Here is a 19466-nt window from a genome sequence, read left to right as displayed (position 1 = left end):
ATTTTATCATAATCTGAACTGTTTTTTATGATTCACATGCAGAATGGCAGATATTGAGTATCAATTTGTAGCTGTGCAAGTGCTTTCTTAAAATATTTGTTTTTTTAAAAACTTGATTCATCCAACTTTATCTTAAAACTAAATGCTTGAAAACTCTTTATCCTTCATAGGATTTGCTCATGTATCTGCTTCAGCTTGTCCAGGCTTTAAAGTATGAAAACTTTAATGACATAAGATTTGGATTAGAACCAAACAGAAGAGATAGCAGTCAGACTGCAATGTCTGAAAGTATGTCTGGCTCATTAACTGGTGCTTCAGAAATGGAGAGGTAAGGACAATTTTTCAATATTTTTGCTCTAACTTTAAAGCTGAGGCCATTTGTTAATATCTTCCATTGTGAAGCTCTTTGATATAAAGGCACTATAATAAATGTAACCTGTGTCCTCTCATACAAACAATTTGATGGCAAAATGAACTATACTGAATCTATAACTTGACTTCTGTGTAGTTAACCAGTAGGTAAACCTGGCCAGAGAGTTTCAGCCAGGATGTCTTGATTTAGGTGCTGAGGTGGTCCAACTTCAGAAAGCTTACAGGACCTAGGGTTGGGAGGAGAACTCATATAGAACTGACGTGAAGAGAAATTTCTGCACTTAGAGTTGTGAACCTTTGGAACACACTATCCCAGAAAGATGACGATGCTCAGTTTAGGCCAGTAGATTTTTAGGCACCAAGGAAGTGAAAGGATAGGCTGAAAAAGAGCAGATGTTGAAGTTCACTCATGATTTATTGAATGGCGCAGCAGCCTCAAGGTTCCCAATGGTTTAATCCTCCTATGACTTATGTTCTTAAGCCACACTTTCTCCCATTAAAATGATAAAAGCTTGTGGGTCTGAACTGTTCAAAGAAACTTTGCTTCAAAATTGGGCATTTTGCAGTTGAAATATTTTAAAATGCCTCTTTAAAAGGGCATTTAATTTTCAGAAACTCAATTTCTTTTATCTTTATATTCTAATCCAGCAGTTCAGTTTTTCTATCCTAGTGAGAAAATCCTGTTTAAGGAGCTGTGAAGTTTTGTGCTTTTTGCTCATTTTTCTTTAATTAGCATCTTTTCAGAAAGCTGTGCTGAACACCTCCACTCTGTAGGAACTACCTCAAATCAACAATCTGAAATGGAATATATCTCTTCCCATTTTCTGTTGGAGCACAAATCTATATTCAGTTTTCCTATAAATGCAATAAAACAAATTTCACACACTTAAGTAGGAATACTGGCTGAATTGATTCTCTCCAGGAGAGGCTCTCAAAGATGACCTTGATACATGGGTTAAAAGTAACTTCCTTAAACATTTTATGGGTTAGATGCATTGCAACAACAATGGAGGCACTCTGATTGGCTAAGTGTCCCGGGCTGCAAAAGGCAGATTTGCCAGAATCCCTGCTTCTATAGATTATGCAGCATTCCTGCAACAAAAATGACAATAGGAGTAGTAAATGGTTACTTGGGCAAGGCACCACCAGAGGGCACCATAAACCTACATTATAAGAATTCGATGATCTAAGCTTTCCACGTATTTTTAAAAACTATTTATTCATTCATGGGATGTGGGCATGATTTGGTTAGGCCAACATTTTATTGCCTATTCCTAATTGCCCTAAGGGAACCGGTGCTGGGCCACCGTCTTGAAATGCTGCAGTCCGTGTGTTGGAGGAGCACCCAGAGTGCTGTTAGGAAAGGTGGTTGTGGTGCCTGGGACATTGTAAGGTATGATTTTTTGAGTTCGACTGTGAAGTTTGTGGGACAGTTCTCCAATTTTGGCACAAGTCCCCAGATGTTAGTAAGGAGGACGTTGCAGGGTCAACAGGGTAGGTTTTGCCATTGTCGTTTCTAGCGCCTCGGCCGTTGTTGAGTGGTCCACCCGGCTTCATTCCTTTAGACTTTGTAGCAGTTTGATACAACTGAATGGCTTGCTAGGCCATTTGAGGGTATACAAGAATCAACCACATTGCTGCGGGTCTGAAGTCACAAGTAGGCCAGACCAGGTTAGGACAGCAGATTAAAGCAAAATAATTGCGGATGCTGGAAATCTGAAATAAGTACAGAAAATAATGGAAAAGCTCAACACGTCTGACAGAATCTGTGGAGAGAGAAACAGAGTTAACGTTTCGAGTCCGTATAACTCTTCAGAAGAAGAGACTCTTAAGAGTCATATAGACTCGAAATGTTAACTCTATTTCTGTCTCCACAGATGCTGTCAGACCTGCTGTGCTTTTCCAGCATTTTGTTTTTTAAGGACAGTAGATTTCCTTTCCTAAAGGACATTAGTGTACCAGATGGGATTTTACAACAATCAACAATGGTTTCATGGTCACCATTACTGAGACTAGCTTTTAATTATAGATTTATTAATTTATTTATTGAATTTAAATTCCACCAGCTGCTGTGAGCATTTACCTGGGCCTTTGGGTTACTAGTCCAGTGACATTAACACTGCGCCATACCTCCCCTGGCAGATCTGAGGCACACAGAGCCAGAGATGTGTACACTTCCTTTTTTAAATTATTTTATTCAGCCCTTCCAACAGGACAGACCTAATGATATGATGCTTGCCTCCCCACCCAAGCTGACAGAGACCTGAGACTTAGCCTCCAGCATGCAAATAACCCTAGGACTGGAATGTCTGGATTTTTCCAGAGTGGCATCACTGGAGCCTGCCTGCTGAAGATGCCCTCAATTGGAAACCCTCACCTAATTACTTCAATCAGAGTAGGATCTGTTTCTGATCAATCTGATTTAATTTTTCTCCTCCCACATTTTTAATCCAATTTTCACACTTCTTAGGAGATTGCATGGCTTATGGGCGAGTTGGGGAGTGTGTACATTGTGGTGCAGAACAATTGTATGTGACATGCTGTTGGACTAGAGGACCTTTTGCTTTATCCTTGTTCTTATGACTGTTGGGACAAAAGCATCGTTAAAAATAGTAATGTCCTCCCAGTTAGTAGTTAAAACTTTTATCATGAAAGTTTATGAAGTATTGGGAAGGCAGTGTATTGATGTGCAATTATGTTCAAGTTCAGCATTTGGCAATTTCCCTTCTTTTCAAGGCACAACTTCAATTGCATAAGATCATCTTGTACCTGGACATAATCATTGCTGATATTCTGAACAATTAAAGCAAGTAATTTCCTGAATGAGTTTAGTAAATCAGCATAACTCAACAGTGAAGTCCATTAGCAATACATGTTAAACCTAAAAATATAAATAGTAAGTTTGCTAGTGCTCACTCTTGTTTGTAATTTTTAATAGTTTTTGGATTTTTAAATTAATTTATATTCTGAACATTCTCTTTTTAGCTCCCAAATAATCACCAGTCCGTTTCCTCCAGTATCGCCGCCTCCTCCAGTTTCCAAGGCAAAAGAGGCAACAGATGGAGAAAACCTAGAGGTAAAAACAGTTGGTGCAAATCATTACTTCCACAAACTTTTGATACTATTTGTTTTAAGAGATATTATCTCTTCACTAAAATTAGCAGTCCATCCCACTCATTTTCCCAATATGCAATAAATTATGACTGAAGTATGAAATTGCCTCCAATTGCTCCATCTCCTCACCTGGCAATATTTTTGACTACCTGCCTTGCCCAAAACACAGTTATAGTGTTGTATTTATTAGCAAGGCACGCTTTGACCTCTTCCTCCTTTCTGTTGATGCATGTCACCCTGTTCCAAACTATTGCCTAAAATCCTGTTTCAATTGCCTGTCCATTTTTCTTTCTCCAGTTTCTCCCCAAGATATCTCCTCAACTTCTGCACTGTGTCTTTCCATCCTTGATGTTTTTCTTTTCAATCATCACCTCAGCTCCCATTTCTCTCTCTTCTCTGAAATCACTGCTTCCCTGTCCTGTTCCATATCGTAAGATCATAAGGAATAGAAGCAGGAGTAGGCCATTTGGCCCCTTGACCCTGCTCGGCCATTCATTAAGAACATAGCTGACCTAACTGTGGCCTTAATTCCACTTTCCCCCCTGAACCCCCATAACCTTGACTCCTTTGGAGATAAAAAATTTGTCTAACACAGCCTTGAATATATTCAATGACCCAGCGTTCACTGCTCTCTGGGGAATAGAATTCCAAAGACTAACGACCGTCAGACAGATGAAATTCTTCCTGATCTCCATTTTAAATGAGAGACTCTTTATTTTTAAACTATGTCCCCCAGTTCTAGATTCCCCCACAAGGGGAGACATCGTCTCTGCTTCTACCCTGTCAAGCCCCCTCGGAATCTTATATATTTCAATAAGATCATCTCGCTTTCTTCTAAACTCTTGTGATTGTAATAAAAGCAAAATATTGCAGATGCTGGAAATCTGAAATCAAAAAAGCAAATAGTGGAAAAACTCAGCAGGTCTGGCAGCAATTGAGAGAGAAACAGAGTTAATTTTGCGTGTCCATATGACCCTTCTTCAGAGCTAAAGAGAAGTAGACGGTTTAAATGTGGAGCAAGATAGAAGGTCAAGGATAGATGGGAGCTGAGGAGAAATTTGACAAAGATGTCATGGACAAAGGGAGTGTTAATGGTCATGTTAAAGACTAAAGAAGGCACTGATAGTGGCATAAAGGTAAGATAGCAGAACAAGGTTCATCGCTCTATGAAGGCACAACATAAAAACAAGTGACAGACTGGAACATTGCAGCTGGCCAAGGACAGAAATGTGGGCATGAGAGCAGGATAGTGTGTTGAAATGACAAGTGACAGGAAGGTCTGGGTCATGCTTGCAGACTGAGCGAAGGTGTTCCGCAAAACAGTCACCCAGTATACGTTTAGCCTCCCTATTGTAGAAGAGACCACATTGGGAGCAGTGAATACAATAGACCAATTTGAAGGAGGTGCAAATGAAGTACTGCCTCACCTGAAGGGAGTGTTTGGGGTCTTGGATGGTGAGGAGGGAGGAGGTAAAAGGGGCAGGTGTTGCATCTTCTGCGATTGCAGGTGCTGTGGGAAGGGAATGACGAGTTGCGGGTGCTGGAAGAGTGGACCAGGGTGTTAACAGAGGGAACGGTCCCTATGGAATGCTGACTGGAGAGGGGTGGGTGTGTTGGGGATTAGGAGAGGATATGTTTGGTGCTGGCATCATGCTGGAGTTGGTGGAAATGGTGGAGGATGATTTTTTGAATGTGGAGGCTGGTGGGATGATAAATTAGGACAAAGGTACAAGAGGGGTGGAAATTGGAAGCAAAATTGATAAATTTTTCAAGGTCCAGACGAGAGCATGAAGTGGTACTGATACAGTCATCGATGTACAGAAGGTGTGAGAGAGGGCCTGAGTAGGACTGGAACAACAAATGTTCCACATACCCCACAAAAAAGACAGGCATAACTGGGGCCCATGTGGGTACCCATAGCCATACCTTTTATTTGGAGGAAGTGAGACAAGTTAAACGAGAAATTGTCCTAGTAATTGTGATTGTTTTGAGTTTGTCCCTCCCTTTTCCCCTCTGCTTTTCTACTATTTTTGGGATACTTTTTGTGCCTTCTACTATGAAGACTGATACAAAATACTTGTTCAAAGCCTTCACCGTTTCTTTGTTTCTTATTATGAATTCCCAGTCATTCTCCTGGGAACTGTCACAAAGCTATACCCCTTTATTTTTGAAAATATGATTTTTCAACTTTCAACTGACTCAAAATTTTCCAATTTGAACTGAAACAGAGCAAACTACTTAAAAATGAAAGGCCACATTCCAAGGCGAAGGTGAGAAACAAACAAATCACCCTTAGGAGTGTGAAAAGAGAGGTCTTTCCTTTATCCAAATGCCCATTGAAACTTTTAATAGACAAAGGAAGAGACATTAAAAATGCAAAGTACTGAATATTGAAACAGTGACCTCCACAGACGCACCCAAAACCTCTTGGAGCATATGGACACATGAAATAGGAGCAAAGGTGGGCCATTCGGGCCCTTGAGTCTTGAGCAAACGTCCCCACTTGTGACCTTACATAGAAACTAGGAGCAGGAGGAGGCCATTCGGCCCTTCGAGCCTGCTCCACCATTCATTATGATCATGGCTGATCATCCAACTCAATAGCCTGCTCCCGCTTTCTCCCCATACCCTTTGATCCCTTTTGCCCCAAGAGCTATATCTAACTCCTTCTTGAAAACATACAATGTTTTGGTCTCAACTACTTTCTGTGGTATCGAATTCCACAGGCTCACCCTTCTCTGAGTGAAGAAATTTCTGCTCATCTCAGTCCTAAATGGTCTACTCCATATCCTCAGACTGTGACCGCTGGTTCTGGACACCCCCACCATCGGGAACATCCTTCCTGCATCTACCCTGTCTAGTCCTGTTAGAATTTTAGGTCTCGTTGCACATTCCCCTCTCTCAATTTATAGCCATTCAGATAATCTGCATTCCTGTTTTTGCTACCAAAATGAATAACCTCCAATTTATCCCCATTATATTGCATCTGCCAAGCATTTGCCCACTCGTTCAGCTTGTCCAAATCACACTGAAGCATCTCTGCATCCTCTTCGTAGTTGACCCTCCCACCCAGCTGTGTCATCTGCAAATTTGGAGATATTACATTTAATTCCCTCATCTAAATCGTTAATATATATTGTGAATAACTGGTCCCAGCACCAATCACTGTGGTACCCCACTGGTCACTGCCTGCCATTCGGAAAAAGACCCATTTATTCCTACACTTTGTTTCCTGTCTGCCAACCAGTTTTCTATCCATCTCAATATGCTACCCCCAATCCCATGTGCTTTAATTTTACATGCCAATCTCTTATGTGGGACTTTGTCGAAAGCCTTCTGAAAGTCCAAATAAACCACATCCACTGGCTCCCTCTCATTAACTGTACTAGTTACATCCTCAAAAAATTGCAGTAGATTTGTCAAGCATGATTTCCCTTTCATAAATCCATGCTGACTCTGTTCGATTCTGCCACTGTTTTCCACGTGCTCAGCTATTAAATCTTTTATAATGGACTCTAGAATTTTCCCCGCTACCGACGTCAGGCTGACTGGTCTATAATTCCCTGCTTTCTCTCTATCTCCCTTTTTAAATATTGGGGTTACATTAGCTACCCTCCAATCTCTAGGAACTGTTCCAGAGTCTCTAGAATCTCAGAAGATGACCACCACTATTTCTAGGGCCACTTCCTTAGGTACTCCGGGATGTAGATTATCAGGCCCTGGGGATTTATTGGCCTTCAGTCCCATCAATTTCCCCAACACCATTCCCTTACTAATACTGATTTCTTTCAGTTCCTCCCTCTCACTAAACCCTGTGTTCCCCAACATTTCTGGTATGTTATTAGCATCCTCCTTTGTGAAGACAGAACCAAAGTATGTATTTGTTGGTCAGCCATTTTTTGGTTCTCCATTATAAATTCCCATGTTTCTGACTGTAAGGGACCTACATTTGTCTTCACCGATCTTTTTTCCTTCACATACCTATCGAAACTTTTACAGTCAGTTTTTGTGTTCCCTGCAAGCTTACTCTCGTACTCTATTTTCCCTTTCTTAATCAATCCCTTGGTGCTCCTTCTAAACTGCTCCCAATCCTCAGGTCTGTTGTTTTTTCTGGCCAATTTGTATGCCTCTTCCTTGCATCCAATACTATCTCTAATTTCCCATGTAAGCCTTATGATGGAAGGAAGTGTCATTGATAAAGCAGCTGAAGGTGGTTGGGCCTGGGACACTACCCTGAAGAATTCCTGTGGTGATGTTCTGGAGCTGAGATGACTGACCGCCAACAACCACAGCCACCTTTAGCTTTGACTCCAACCAGTGGAGAGTTTTCCCTCTGATTCCCATTGAGTCCAGTTTTGATAGGCTCCTTGATGCCACACTCGTTCAAATGCAGGCTTGATGTCAAGGGCAGTCACTTTCACCTCACCTTGGGAGTTCAGTTCTTTTGTCCGTGTTTTAAGCAAGACTGCAATGAGGTCAGGAGTTCATTGGCCCTGGCGGAACCCAAACTGGGCATCAGTGAGCAGATTATTGCTAAGCAAGTTCCACTTGATAACACTGTTGCTGACCCCTTCCATGACTTTGCTGATGATGAGAGTAATTGACCTAAAAGCAAAAAACTGCAGATGCTGGAAATCCAAAACAAAAACAGAAACAGAAATACCTGGAAAAACTCAGCAGGTCTGGCAGCATCGGCGGAGAAGAGCACAGTTGATGTTTCGAGTCCTCATGACCCTTCAACAGAACTAAGTAAAAATAGGAAAGGGCTGAAATATAAGCTGGTTTAAGGGGTGGGTGGGTGTTGTTGGGACAAGCAACCAGTAGTAGGTGGAGATAACCAAAAGATGTCACACACAAAAGGACAAAGAGGTGTGGAAGGTGGTGATATTATCTAAAGGAATGTGCTAATTAAGAGTAGAAAGCAGGACAGACAAGGTACAGATAGCTAGTGGGAGTAGGGTGAAGGAATACTAAAAGGGCTAAAAGGTAGAGATAAACAATGGGTGTAAATACATTTAAAAATAATGGAAATAGGTGGGAAAAGAAAAATCTATTTAAATTATTGGAAAAAACAAAAAGGAGGGGGAAGAAACGGAAAGGGGCTGGGAATGGAGGAGAGAGTTCAAGATCTAAAATTGTTGAACTCAATATTCAGTCCGGAAGGCTGTAAAGTGCCTAGTCGGAAGATGAGGTGCTGTTTCTCCAGTTTGCATTGAGCTTCACTGGAACAATGCAGCAAGCCAAGGACAGACATGTGGGCAAGAGAGCAGGGTGGAGTGTTAAAATGGCAAGCGACAGGAAGGTTTGGGTAATGCTTGCGGACAGACCGCAGGTGTTCTGCAAAATGGTCACCCCGTCGGCATTTGGTCTCTCCAATGTAGAGGAGGCCGCATTGGGAGCAACGAATGCAATAGACTAAGTTGAGGGAAGTGCAAGTGAAATGCTGCTTCACTTGAAAGGAGTGTTTGGGCTCTTGGACGGTGAGGAGAGAGAAAGTAAAAGGTTAGGTATTGCATCTTCTGCGGTTGCATGGGAAGGTGCCGTGAAAGGAGGTTGAGGAGTAGGGGGTGATAGAGGAGTGAACCAGGGTGTCATGGAGGGAATGATCCCTACGGAATGCCGCCGGGGGGGGTGAAGGGAAGATGTGTTTGGTGGTGGCATCATGTTGGAGTTGGTGGAAATGGGGGAGGATGATCCTTTGAATGCGGAGGCTGGTGGGTGATAAGTGAGGACAAGGGGGACCCTATCATGTTTCTGGGAGGGAGGAGAAGGCGTGAGGGCGGATGCGCGGGAGATGGGCCGGACATGGTTGAAGGCCCTGTCAACCACCGTGGGTGGAAAATCTCGGTTAAGGAAGAAGGAGGACATGTCAAAGGAACTGTTTTTGAAGGTAGGGTCATTGGAACAGATGCGACGGAGGCGAAGGAACTGAGAGAATGGGATGAGGTCCTTACAGGAAGCGGGGAGTGAGGAGCTGTAGTCGAGGTAGCTGTGGGAGTCGGTAGGCTTGTAATGGATATTGGTGGACAGTCTATCACCAGAAATTGAGACAGAGAGGTCAAGGAAAGGAAGGGAAGTGTGAGAGATGAATCATGTGAAAATGATGGAGGGGTGGAGATTGGAAGTAAAGTTAATAAATTTTTCCAGGTCCCAACGAAAGCATGAAGCAGCACCGAAGTAATCATCGATCGGAGAAAGAGTTGTGGAAGGGGGCCGGAGTAGGACTGGAACAAGGAATGTTCCACATAGCCCATAAAGAGACAGGCATAGCTGGGGCCCATGCGGGTACCCATAGCCACACCTTTTATTTGGAGGAAGTGAGAGGAGTTAAAGGAGAAATTGTTCAGTGTGAGCACAAGTTCAGCCAGAAGGAGGAGAGTAGTGGTGGATGGGGATTGTTTGGGCCTCTGTTTGAGGAAGAAGCGGAGAGCTGCCAGACCATCCCGGTGAGGGACTGAGGTGTAGAGGGATTGGACGTCCATGGTGAAGAGGAGGTGGTTGGGGCCAGGGAACTGGAAATTGTTGATGTGACGTAAGGTGTCAGAGGAATCACGGATGTAGGTGGGAAGGGACTGGACAAGGGGAGAGAGAAGAGAGTCAAGATAGCGAGAAATGAGTTATGTGGGGCAGGAACAGGCTGACATGATTGGTCTGCCGAGACAGTCCTGTTGGTAGATTTTGGGTCGGAGGTAGAAACGGGCCGTCTGAGGTTGGGCAACTATCAGGTTAGAAGCTGTGGAAGGAAGATTTCCAGAGGAGATGAGGTCAGTGACAGTCCTGGAAACAATGGCTTGATGTTCAGTGGTAGGGTCATGGTCCAGGGAGAGGTAGGAGGAAGTGTCTGCGAGTTGATGCAAAGCCTCCGCGAGGTAGAGGTCAGTGCGCCAGACAACAACAGCACCACCCTTGTCTGTGGGTAATTGACCTGTTTGGATTTGTCCTGCTTTTTGTGGAAGGGACATACCTGTGCACTTTTCCACATAGCCAGTTAGATGCCAGTGTTGTAGCTGTCCTGGAACAGCTTGGCTAGGGCCACGGCAAGTTCTGGAGCACAAGTCTTCAGTACTATTGCCAGAATATTGTCAGGACCTGCAGTCTTTGCAGTATCCGGTGCCTTCACCCGTTTCTTGATATCACGTGGAGTGAATCGAATTGGCTGGAGACTGGCATCTCCGGAGGACGCTGAGATGGATTATCCACTCAGCACTTCTGACTGAAGATTGTAGCAAATGCTTCAGCCTTACCTTTTGCACTGACGTGCTGGGCAACCTCATCATTGAGAATGGGGATATTTGTGAAGCCGCCTCATCCAGTGAGTTGTTTAATTGTCCACCTTCGTTCACGACTGGATATGGCAGGACTGCAGAGCTCAGATCTGATCCATTGGTTGTGGGATCGCTTAGCTCTGTCTACCACTTACTGCTTTTGCTGTTTGGCATGCAAGTAGTCCTCTGTTGTAGCTTCATCAGGCTGACATCTCATTTTTAGGTATGCCTGGTGCTGCTCCTGTCTTGCCCTCCTGCACTCTTCATTGAACCAGGGTTGATCCCCTGGCTTGATGGTAATGGTAGAGTGGGAGATATGCCAGGCCATGAGGTTACAGATTGTTTGAGTACAATTCTGCTGCTGCTAATGGCCCACAGCCCCTCATGAGTCTTGACTTGCTAAAACTGTTTGAAATCTATCCCATTTAGCACGGTGGTAGTGCCACAGAACATGATGGAGGGTATCCTCAATGCGAAGGTGGGACTTCATCTCCACAATGACTGTGTCGTGGTCACTCCTTTCAATACTGTCATGGACAGATGCATCTGCGGTAGGCAGGTTGATGAGGATGAGGTCAAGTATGTTTTTCCCTCTTGTTGGTTCCCTCACCACTTGCTCCAGATCCAGTCTAGCAGCTAAATCCTTTAGGACTCGGCCAGCCCGTTCAGTAGTGGTGCTACCGAGCCACTCTTGGTGATGCACTTTGAAGCCCCCCACCCGGAGAATATTCTGCACCCTTGCCACCCTCAGTGCTTCCTTCAAGTGATGTTGAACATGTAGGAGCACTGGCTTATCAGCTGAGGGAGGGTGGTAAGTGGTCATCAGTAGGAGGTTTCCTTGTCCATATTTGACCTGATACCATGAGACTTGATGGCATAGTCGATGTTGAGGACACCCTCCCGACTGTATGCCACTGTGCCGCCACCTCTGCTGGTGGTGATGTCTGGGACATTATCTGTAAGATATGAGTCCGTGAGGATGACTGTGTCAGGCTGTTGCTTGACTAGTTTGTGAGATAGCTCTCCCAATTTTGGCACTAGCCCCCAGATGCTAGTAAGGAGGACTTTGCAGTTATTGTTTCCAGTGCCTAGGTTGATGTCTGGTGGTCTGTCCAGTTTCATTCCTTTTTTGAGACTTTGTAGTGGTTTGATACAGCTGAGTGGCTTGCTAGACCATTTAAGAGTCAACCACATTGTCTGGAGTCCCATGTAGGCCAGACCAGGTAAGGACAGCAGATTTCCTTCCCTAAACAGCATTAGTGAACCAGATGGCTTTTTATGACAATCGACAATGGTTTCAATGACTTTTCATTCCAGATTTTTATTAAAATCAAATTCCACCATCTGCCATGGTGGAACCCAGGTCCCTGGAGCATTCCCCAAGGTCTCTGGATTACTTGTCCAGTGACAATACCACAATGCCATCGCCTCCCCCCAAACGTCCCTGGCACCTGGAAGAGAACACAGCCTTCTGGACTCTCGTTCTTTGCAGAGAACAGTGTCAGTCCCCTTCACTATACTGTCACCTATTACCACTACATTCCAGTTTGCTCCCCCTGCTTGAGCGGCTTCCTGTACCATGGTGCCATTGGCAGTCTTGTCATCCACCTTGCAGACCTTGTTTTTGTCCACACAAGTTGTGAGCACCTCAAACCTATTTAACAATCGCTAAGTCTGAGGCTGCTTTACTACTGACTGCTTGGTCTCATTACTTGCCTCATTCACAGTCACATTTTCCTGTCCCTCACTGCTGAGCAAAACTGACGACCCTATACTAAGAGGTGTGACCATCTTTTAGAACAAAGTGTCCAGGTATTTCTCCCTCTCCCTCATGCTGCACGGTGTCTGCCGTTGATCAATAATCCTGATGCGGAATTCCTCGAGCTGCTTACACTTTCTACAGATGTGTTTGTCCTGGATTGCCTTGGTGTCCAAGTGCTCTCCCATTCCACAATTGCAACATAACTCCTGTCCTGCCATTGTTATTTAGTTAACATAGTTTAATGACTCAATTAATTTAGAATAATTCCAATGTACGCCACACCTCTTGCCCCCATGCACCGAATTCCTACGTGAACCTAATTTGCTCACTCAGTCTTGCCTCACTCTGGGGTAGTCATCTGTCTCCTCATGCGTCCCTTACTGATCGTGCGGTTTGAAAAGACCGTCTCTTTTATAGACCCTCTGGTGAGCCACTAGTCAGTTTAGCTTCCTGCTACAATAATTAACACCACTTGAACTAGCTGCTTTCAGGTGATTGACACATAACTGCCACTCCAGGCAGTTCTCTACTTAACAATCTAACCTAACTTACTTGAAGGTTAGTATTATGTCAGATCTTGACTCTTGATCTATAGTTAAAACCTGAAAAGGACTTGCCAGAGCTTACCATGTGAACCTATTTTGCTACTCACTCAGTCTCCGTCTCACTCCAGCATAGTCACCTGTCTCCTCACACACCTCCTTACTGGAAATACACAATGGGTGAAGTATTTCAAGGCTCGGCTGACCAGACAGGCAGTAACCCTGGTTGATGGTTATGAGTTTATCTACAAACCCTTATCCCAAAGGAATCACTTCCCTAATCACACCCAACCCACTGCGTAGGATAGAAGGTGGGAGAGTGGTAGGAAACTGAGCACTCGTGGAAAATAAGGGACAGCTGGAAACACAGGGGGGCCTCCTCAAGCCAGAAAGGATAGTGCTGAGAAGAGGAGTGAGGCCAAGAAGCTTGTGTGTGTTTTAACTACCACAAGGCAGGACACTACCATGCTGATCGCTGGAGGTTATGGGAAAAACCCATGGGATTTGTCGGGGCACACAAACCCTGCGTGGAAAATGGGACTCAGACAGAGAGTGTAGCTGACTAGGCTATGGCTTTGACTGCGGCCGCAAATCCCTGTAGGTACACTACTGTGAGTATGTGTGAGTTTTAAGAATCCCAAAGAGTTACAAGATTTTTGTTTCCAAAACAAGAGTGGCCATATTTCCTCAGAGCAAGGTGAGTAAGCCTATAGTGATACAGAGGCCAGCCAAATTCAACTGCTGGTGAAAGGCATGACTTCTTCACCAAAATCTGTCAAAATGGGATGTCTTGTTGAGACAAGTGACCCAAATACCAATTGGAACAAACTAATTACTGATGTAACAACTAATTATCATCTGCTTTGTCTTACAATTTCTTGATTTGACTTTTCTTGCCTCCGCTTCCAGCAAGACCTTTGTGCATTCCTCATCTCGAGAGCTTGCAGGAATTCTACTCTGGCCAACTATTTATACTGGTAAGTGATTTTGTTTTTTACTTTCCCCGAGGATTTTTTTGGGGATGACTTTTTGCATTGCCCCATAAGTGAACTAATGATCTTTGCATGAATAGTGATTAGCTTCCCAAATTTTTATATTCACCCCATCTTTGGGACAATTTTCCTCATGCTTCTGTTTATTTCTATTTGAAGTGCAAATTTTCATCCAAACTGCTGAGAAGGAAAAGAATGAAAGTACTTCAGAGACTCTGTGCTGTAATTTGGTGCCACGCAAGAACCATATTGGCCTAAGCGCTTTTCCCATCTTCTCCATTCACCCTGGAAAATTGGTTCCTTTTCAGTTCAAAAGACACCACAGTAAAAGACCACATTTAAATTGGATGGAAGTTTCAGCACTCAACAATCACAAAAACTTTGATTTGCACACTCTCTTTATATAATAAAAAAAAATGTCTGATCATGGATCAGAGCTTTCTTTGTGCAAACTGGCCCAGCTCCATAGCATGGAAAAATTCTGCACCCGAGCATAAACAACAGTTGCATTTCTGCACGTAGAAAACTAGCTCCAGGTGTTTCACAGAAGCATAATCAGAATGCCAAAGAATGGATATTTGGAGGGGTGACTAAAAGTTTGGTTAACAAGATAACTTTTGAAAAGAATCTTAAAGGAGATAAGATGAGATGAAGAGGCAGAGCGGATTCCACACGGTTACTTCTAGGTGATTGGACATATGGGTGTCTCTGGTGAAGAAAAGAGAATAAATAGCTGGAGTTAGAAGGTGGCGGGGGGCGGGGGTGGGGGGTGTGTGGAGTTTGTAGGGCTGGAGAAAGTTCAAGATGAGGAGGGGAGAGATCATGAACAAATTTTGATAGCCTGTTGTGACTAAGGTCCTATTCTGGTTGTTATCATTCTATGTAAACTCCAGCTCGCAGCGTGCTAAGACTGTCATTTGTTTCTTACTTTGGACCATTTCCTCATTCCTGATTTATTTCTGTTGAGTATTGACATTACTGCATCACAAGATGTTGGTCGTCATTATGCAACACCTGACAGATTTTTTAATGCAATTTCCAGAAGCATCAGGGCCTACAGCTCTTGTTGGTTGAATTTATATTGGACTCAGTGGTAGTATACTTTTTGGCCAGTTTATACTGGGGAAGATTGAATACTTGACTTTGTAATCTCAAACTCTATATTTTAATAAAAATTTAGAAGCGTTTAGATAATTATGGCATTTAGAACTGCAACAGTGGGATTATCTTGCTTTAAATTTATTTGGTAAATTGTTAATGTGTTCAATGACTAATTTTGGTTTGAGTGCACAAGTGTAAACTTTAAATGTTTAGCACAATGTCCTATGAATTCACCAATTTCAATGGTAAAAATGGTGTGGTAGATAGTTAAATTATTTATTCTAGAGCACCTGATTCAGATTTTGGAAAAGGAGCTTCAGACTCCAGTTGACTGACATTTGGAACCTGGCTGCTTCTAGATGGTGAGTTTTAGTTTCAACAGGGCTGTGCAGTGAGGAGGGAAATTTTAACCAGGTGGGGAATTCTCCCACTCTTTTTCACCTCCCTTCATGCACCCCCTTCATAATTGCTCAGTTCTCAATGGAGCACTGTTTGTTGTTATTTTTGATGTGGCTGAATTATACTCTCCATAATGATGGGTTTAGAGAAACATAGGCCAGGATTTCCCAGTTGGGGAGGGGGCGGGGCCCGCTCATCACGTAAAATGCTGTGCGGCGACATCGGGCGGAACTCCTGATGTTACCGTGCCCCATTTAAATTTTCAGGTAGGCGGGGGGGCGCAACAGAATCAGCTGTGTGCCCGCCGACCTGTCAATGGCCAATTGAGGCCATTGACAGAGTCATTGAAGTAATTATTGGACCAGCCTGTCCAACCTTAAGGTTGGCGGGTAGGCCAGGAGCCCTGGTGGGCATTAGAAAAAGCATGAAACCTCATTCACGGGCGGGATGAGGTTTCGTGTAGGTTTTTAAAAATGTAATAAAAGTGTATTTAAAAGTGATGGACATGTCCCAACTCATGTGACATTGTCACATGAGGGGACATGTCAGGGAATTTTTTTTTTCTATTTTAAAGATTTTTTTATTGTAGAGCTGATCTCCCTGAGGCAGCATTTAGCCTCAGGGAATTCCCCCTGCCCGCACAGGGAGCGCATAGCCTCAATTGGCCCACCCACATAAAATGGCGGCGTGCCCCCAATTGGGGACGCTGACCGGAGGCGTGCCTCCATGCACTCGCTCTTCAACTCTCTCCCCACCCCCCCCCACCAATGGGGGGAAAATTCTGCCCATAAATGCATTGTAAACATTTTAGAACTACAGTAAAAGGGACGAAATAGGAACACGGAACTTAGGAGCAAGAGTGAGCCATTCTACCTTTTGAGCCCAGTCTGCCATTCGATAAGACCATGGCTGATCTGGTTGTGGTCTCAACTCTGTTTTCCTGTAGTCCCCCCATAACCCTCAACTCCCTTGTCTGTCAAATATCTATCTAACTCAACCTTGAATAAATTCAGTGACCCAGCTATGTAAATGCAAGTCCTCTTTCTTTTCCTTTCTTTATCTCATTGAACGCTACCAACAGTCAGCTAAGAAAAAGTTTTAAAAGCTGAAGGAGGTGCATGGGGACAGTTTTTATTCATTTCTTTCTGCTTAACCAACTATTTGTTTTTCAAAACACACATTTTATTGGTGCTATAGGAAACTGTAGTCCCACTCAGATTTTCTTCGCTACTAAGTCTTTTTGATTATGTCAATTATTGGCTACTATAGCAAAGCAAGCAATGGGTAAGCATGACTCAATGATATTGTTAAACAATGGATCTGTTACTCAATGGCAGAATCTGTGGCATGCATTGTAGGGAAGGACAGGCTCTGAGGACCAAATGATCATTTCTCATTGCATGCTTTATATATAATTCCTGCTCAAATATAAGTAAGTGTGCTGATGCTCGAAATTAGATTTTATTCTGCTGCCTTGTGCAGGTCTTGCACCTCTCCACTGTTACCCAGCTGGGTAAGACTGACCTCGTTTGGTTCCAGCATAGCCAGAGTATCTCTTGCAATGGCTTCCCCTGCTGCATTACCTCTGGTGTCCATACAGATTCAGATGCATATATAATGGTTGCGGATCTTGGTGCTCAAAGTGGCATGCAGGGTCTCGGAGCAGACAGCAATTTATCAGCCAAGAGAGTGGTAAGATTCCTGAGATGTCACCTCAAGGAGTGTCATTGGCTCCATTTGCCATCCTCTCTCAAGATGACAGCATTTGTGCTCCGGCACTGCCAGTCTACCAATTCCCTTGCAGTTGCCTTTAGCCAACCAGCCTATATAGGTGCTGCTCATACTGAGGTGGCGCAATAGGAAATTAATATGCAATTAGAGGCAGCGCTAAACGCAGAGACATTACTTGTGTACTGTCATGGAGAATTTTTTTATGACAAATATAAGGATAATTGCTGGGTCAATAAATTGCTTTTGTGTCTGCCAGTTAGGTTACTGGATCTGAAGGTTGTAGCCTGCTGCTTCAGTAATCCAGTGAGTTCAATTAGTATTTACTAAGGCTAAGAAGATTCCAGGTGTGATCTCTGTGCTGAGTTTAGCTTATCTGAGCTGGAGCATTGTTGAGGTTATTCTGGTTGATTTCTATGAAGGAGAAAAATAGGCCATGATTCTTGCTCCTTATTTGCTGTTCAGCCTTTGTTGCTGGAAGCATTCATCTGTGTACAACTACAGAGGATATAATCTGTTTTGGTTGTTTCCTCCTTCCCCCTTGCCTCTCCCTTTTACCAAAATACAGAGTCAAATTGTCTACTCCCACCTTTGCCTGAATAATGGGTATTCGGGTAAGGAATTTGCCGGGGGTGGGGGTGCACCTACCACCCCTGAAAGCCAGTAGCACCTTGGGGAGGAGAAAATATTGCCAGGTCAAAATATAGAAACAATTAGTGTTCGGAAGTTGAAGGGGAATATACTCTTAGTGATGCACATGGCATGAGCTACCCAAAATATGCAGATATATTTGCTTAATTTTTTATGATTAAATTATGGCTAGGAGAAATATGATAACTGAACTTCAGTGTACCAGCTTTTAGTTGAATGTGGTATAAAGGATTACATTGCAGGAAAAAAATGCTTAGATAATAGAGCTTTTTGCCATATGGTATCATATTTTTATCTTTAGGACTTACTGTTCCTATACTGTATTTCCCAAGCCATGTTCCTTTTTTTTTTCTGTTTCCTAAGGTACGTTATTGTAGAATGTGAAGACCAGGATACTCAACAACGTGACCCAAAAACTCATGAGATGTATTTGAATGTGATGAGGAGGTTTAGTCAAGCCTTGCTAAAGGTATTTAGAATGGTTATTTTCAATTTTCTTTTGATAGAAAAGATTGTGGGCTCAAGTAATTTTATTATAGTAGGTGGAGATGTGGCTGCAGTAGCGACCTGAGTTTTTGGGAATGGCAGACCATTTAATTAATATGCATCTATCTTTAGAACACACCCTTTCTGACTGTGGAGCTATTTGTATGAAAGCATTGTGTTGCCACTGTTTTTGTGTCACTAACTAAATATCCAGGTGTCCGAATTGTACTACAAGGGCAGGGTTTTTTTTTGTCTTGGTAGTTGATTTTACACAAAATGGCAGCAACAATTACAAGCTTTCATGTGCAATCCAGCCAAGCCAATAATCTATCTGTGCTTTTTATGTTTGGGTTTTTTTTTAAATTTCAGTTTTACTAATTGCCAGCATTTTTCACATCCTTGCTTGCTAGTTGGCAATTTTCCGCCCTTTCCCAATATGGTGGAAAATCAGAGCTGGAGAATGCAGAAGCAGGAAACCCCATCTGACTTCATTTCACTTTGCAAACTACCCTAGAAAGGGGCCATTTTAGGGGAATACACAGTTAATAGGTTTAAATGATAGTAGTTTTTCAATTTTTAAATACATTTTTACATTATTTTGTATTTGTTTAATAAAAAACTCAAACCATTGTTATTAAGTTTGAACTTTTGTGTGTACCAAACAACTTGTGTGCAATACCTTGGGATATCTGCTAAAGTTTTCAAACAATATCTGATCTGGATTCTGACTCCGAACTTGAATTGAATGACTCCTTCACAAAATATTGAATTTGCTGTCTGTAAATAGTTTGGATCATTGCAAATTTTATTTTGACCAATTAGCATCATTTATTTTGGGTATACTGATATCCATCCACTTTGACTTGTGTCCCTTTTTTTAAAGGGTTGGTTAAGTAGAATTTCATGTAGCCTGACTATTCCTCTGAGTGATCCTTATCCCTGAGGTAAATGTTACTACTCTATACCAATTCAATAAGTTTCCTGTGCAGGGTGGGTCATTTTCTTTTTCAAGCATTTAGTTTTATAGCAGGAAAACAATGACCACAAAACTAGA

General features: G+C 43.0%; 1 protein-coding gene across 3 annotated transcripts in view; it reads left to right on the top strand.

Annotated features, from left to right (window-relative positions):
• pik3c3 (phosphatidylinositol 3-kinase, catalytic subunit type 3) overlaps positions 1-19466 on the top strand; it is a 125219-nt gene that overhangs the window by 53841 nt on the left and 51912 nt on the right. For all 3 annotated transcript variants that reach the window (XM_041196592.1, XM_041196583.1, XM_041196600.1), the window contains 4 exons: positions 171-328; positions 3358-3448; positions 13965-14032; positions 18290-18395. In XM_041196592.1, the coding sequence (XP_041052526.1) occupies positions 171-328; positions 3358-3448; positions 13965-14032; positions 18290-18395 (423 nt within the window). The remainder of the gene's footprint in view (positions 1-170; positions 329-3357; positions 3449-13964; positions 14033-18289; positions 18396-19466) is intronic.

This window comes from Carcharodon carcharias, chromosome 1 (genome assembly GCF_017639515.1).
Source record: "Carcharodon carcharias isolate sCarCar2 chromosome 1, sCarCar2.pri, whole genome shotgun sequence".
NCBI classification, from domain to species: domain Eukaryota; kingdom Metazoa; phylum Chordata; class Chondrichthyes; order Lamniformes; family Lamnidae; genus Carcharodon; species Carcharodon carcharias.
Note: the sequence above shows the minus strand (reverse complement) of the source record. Positions and strands in the feature narration are given on the sequence as shown.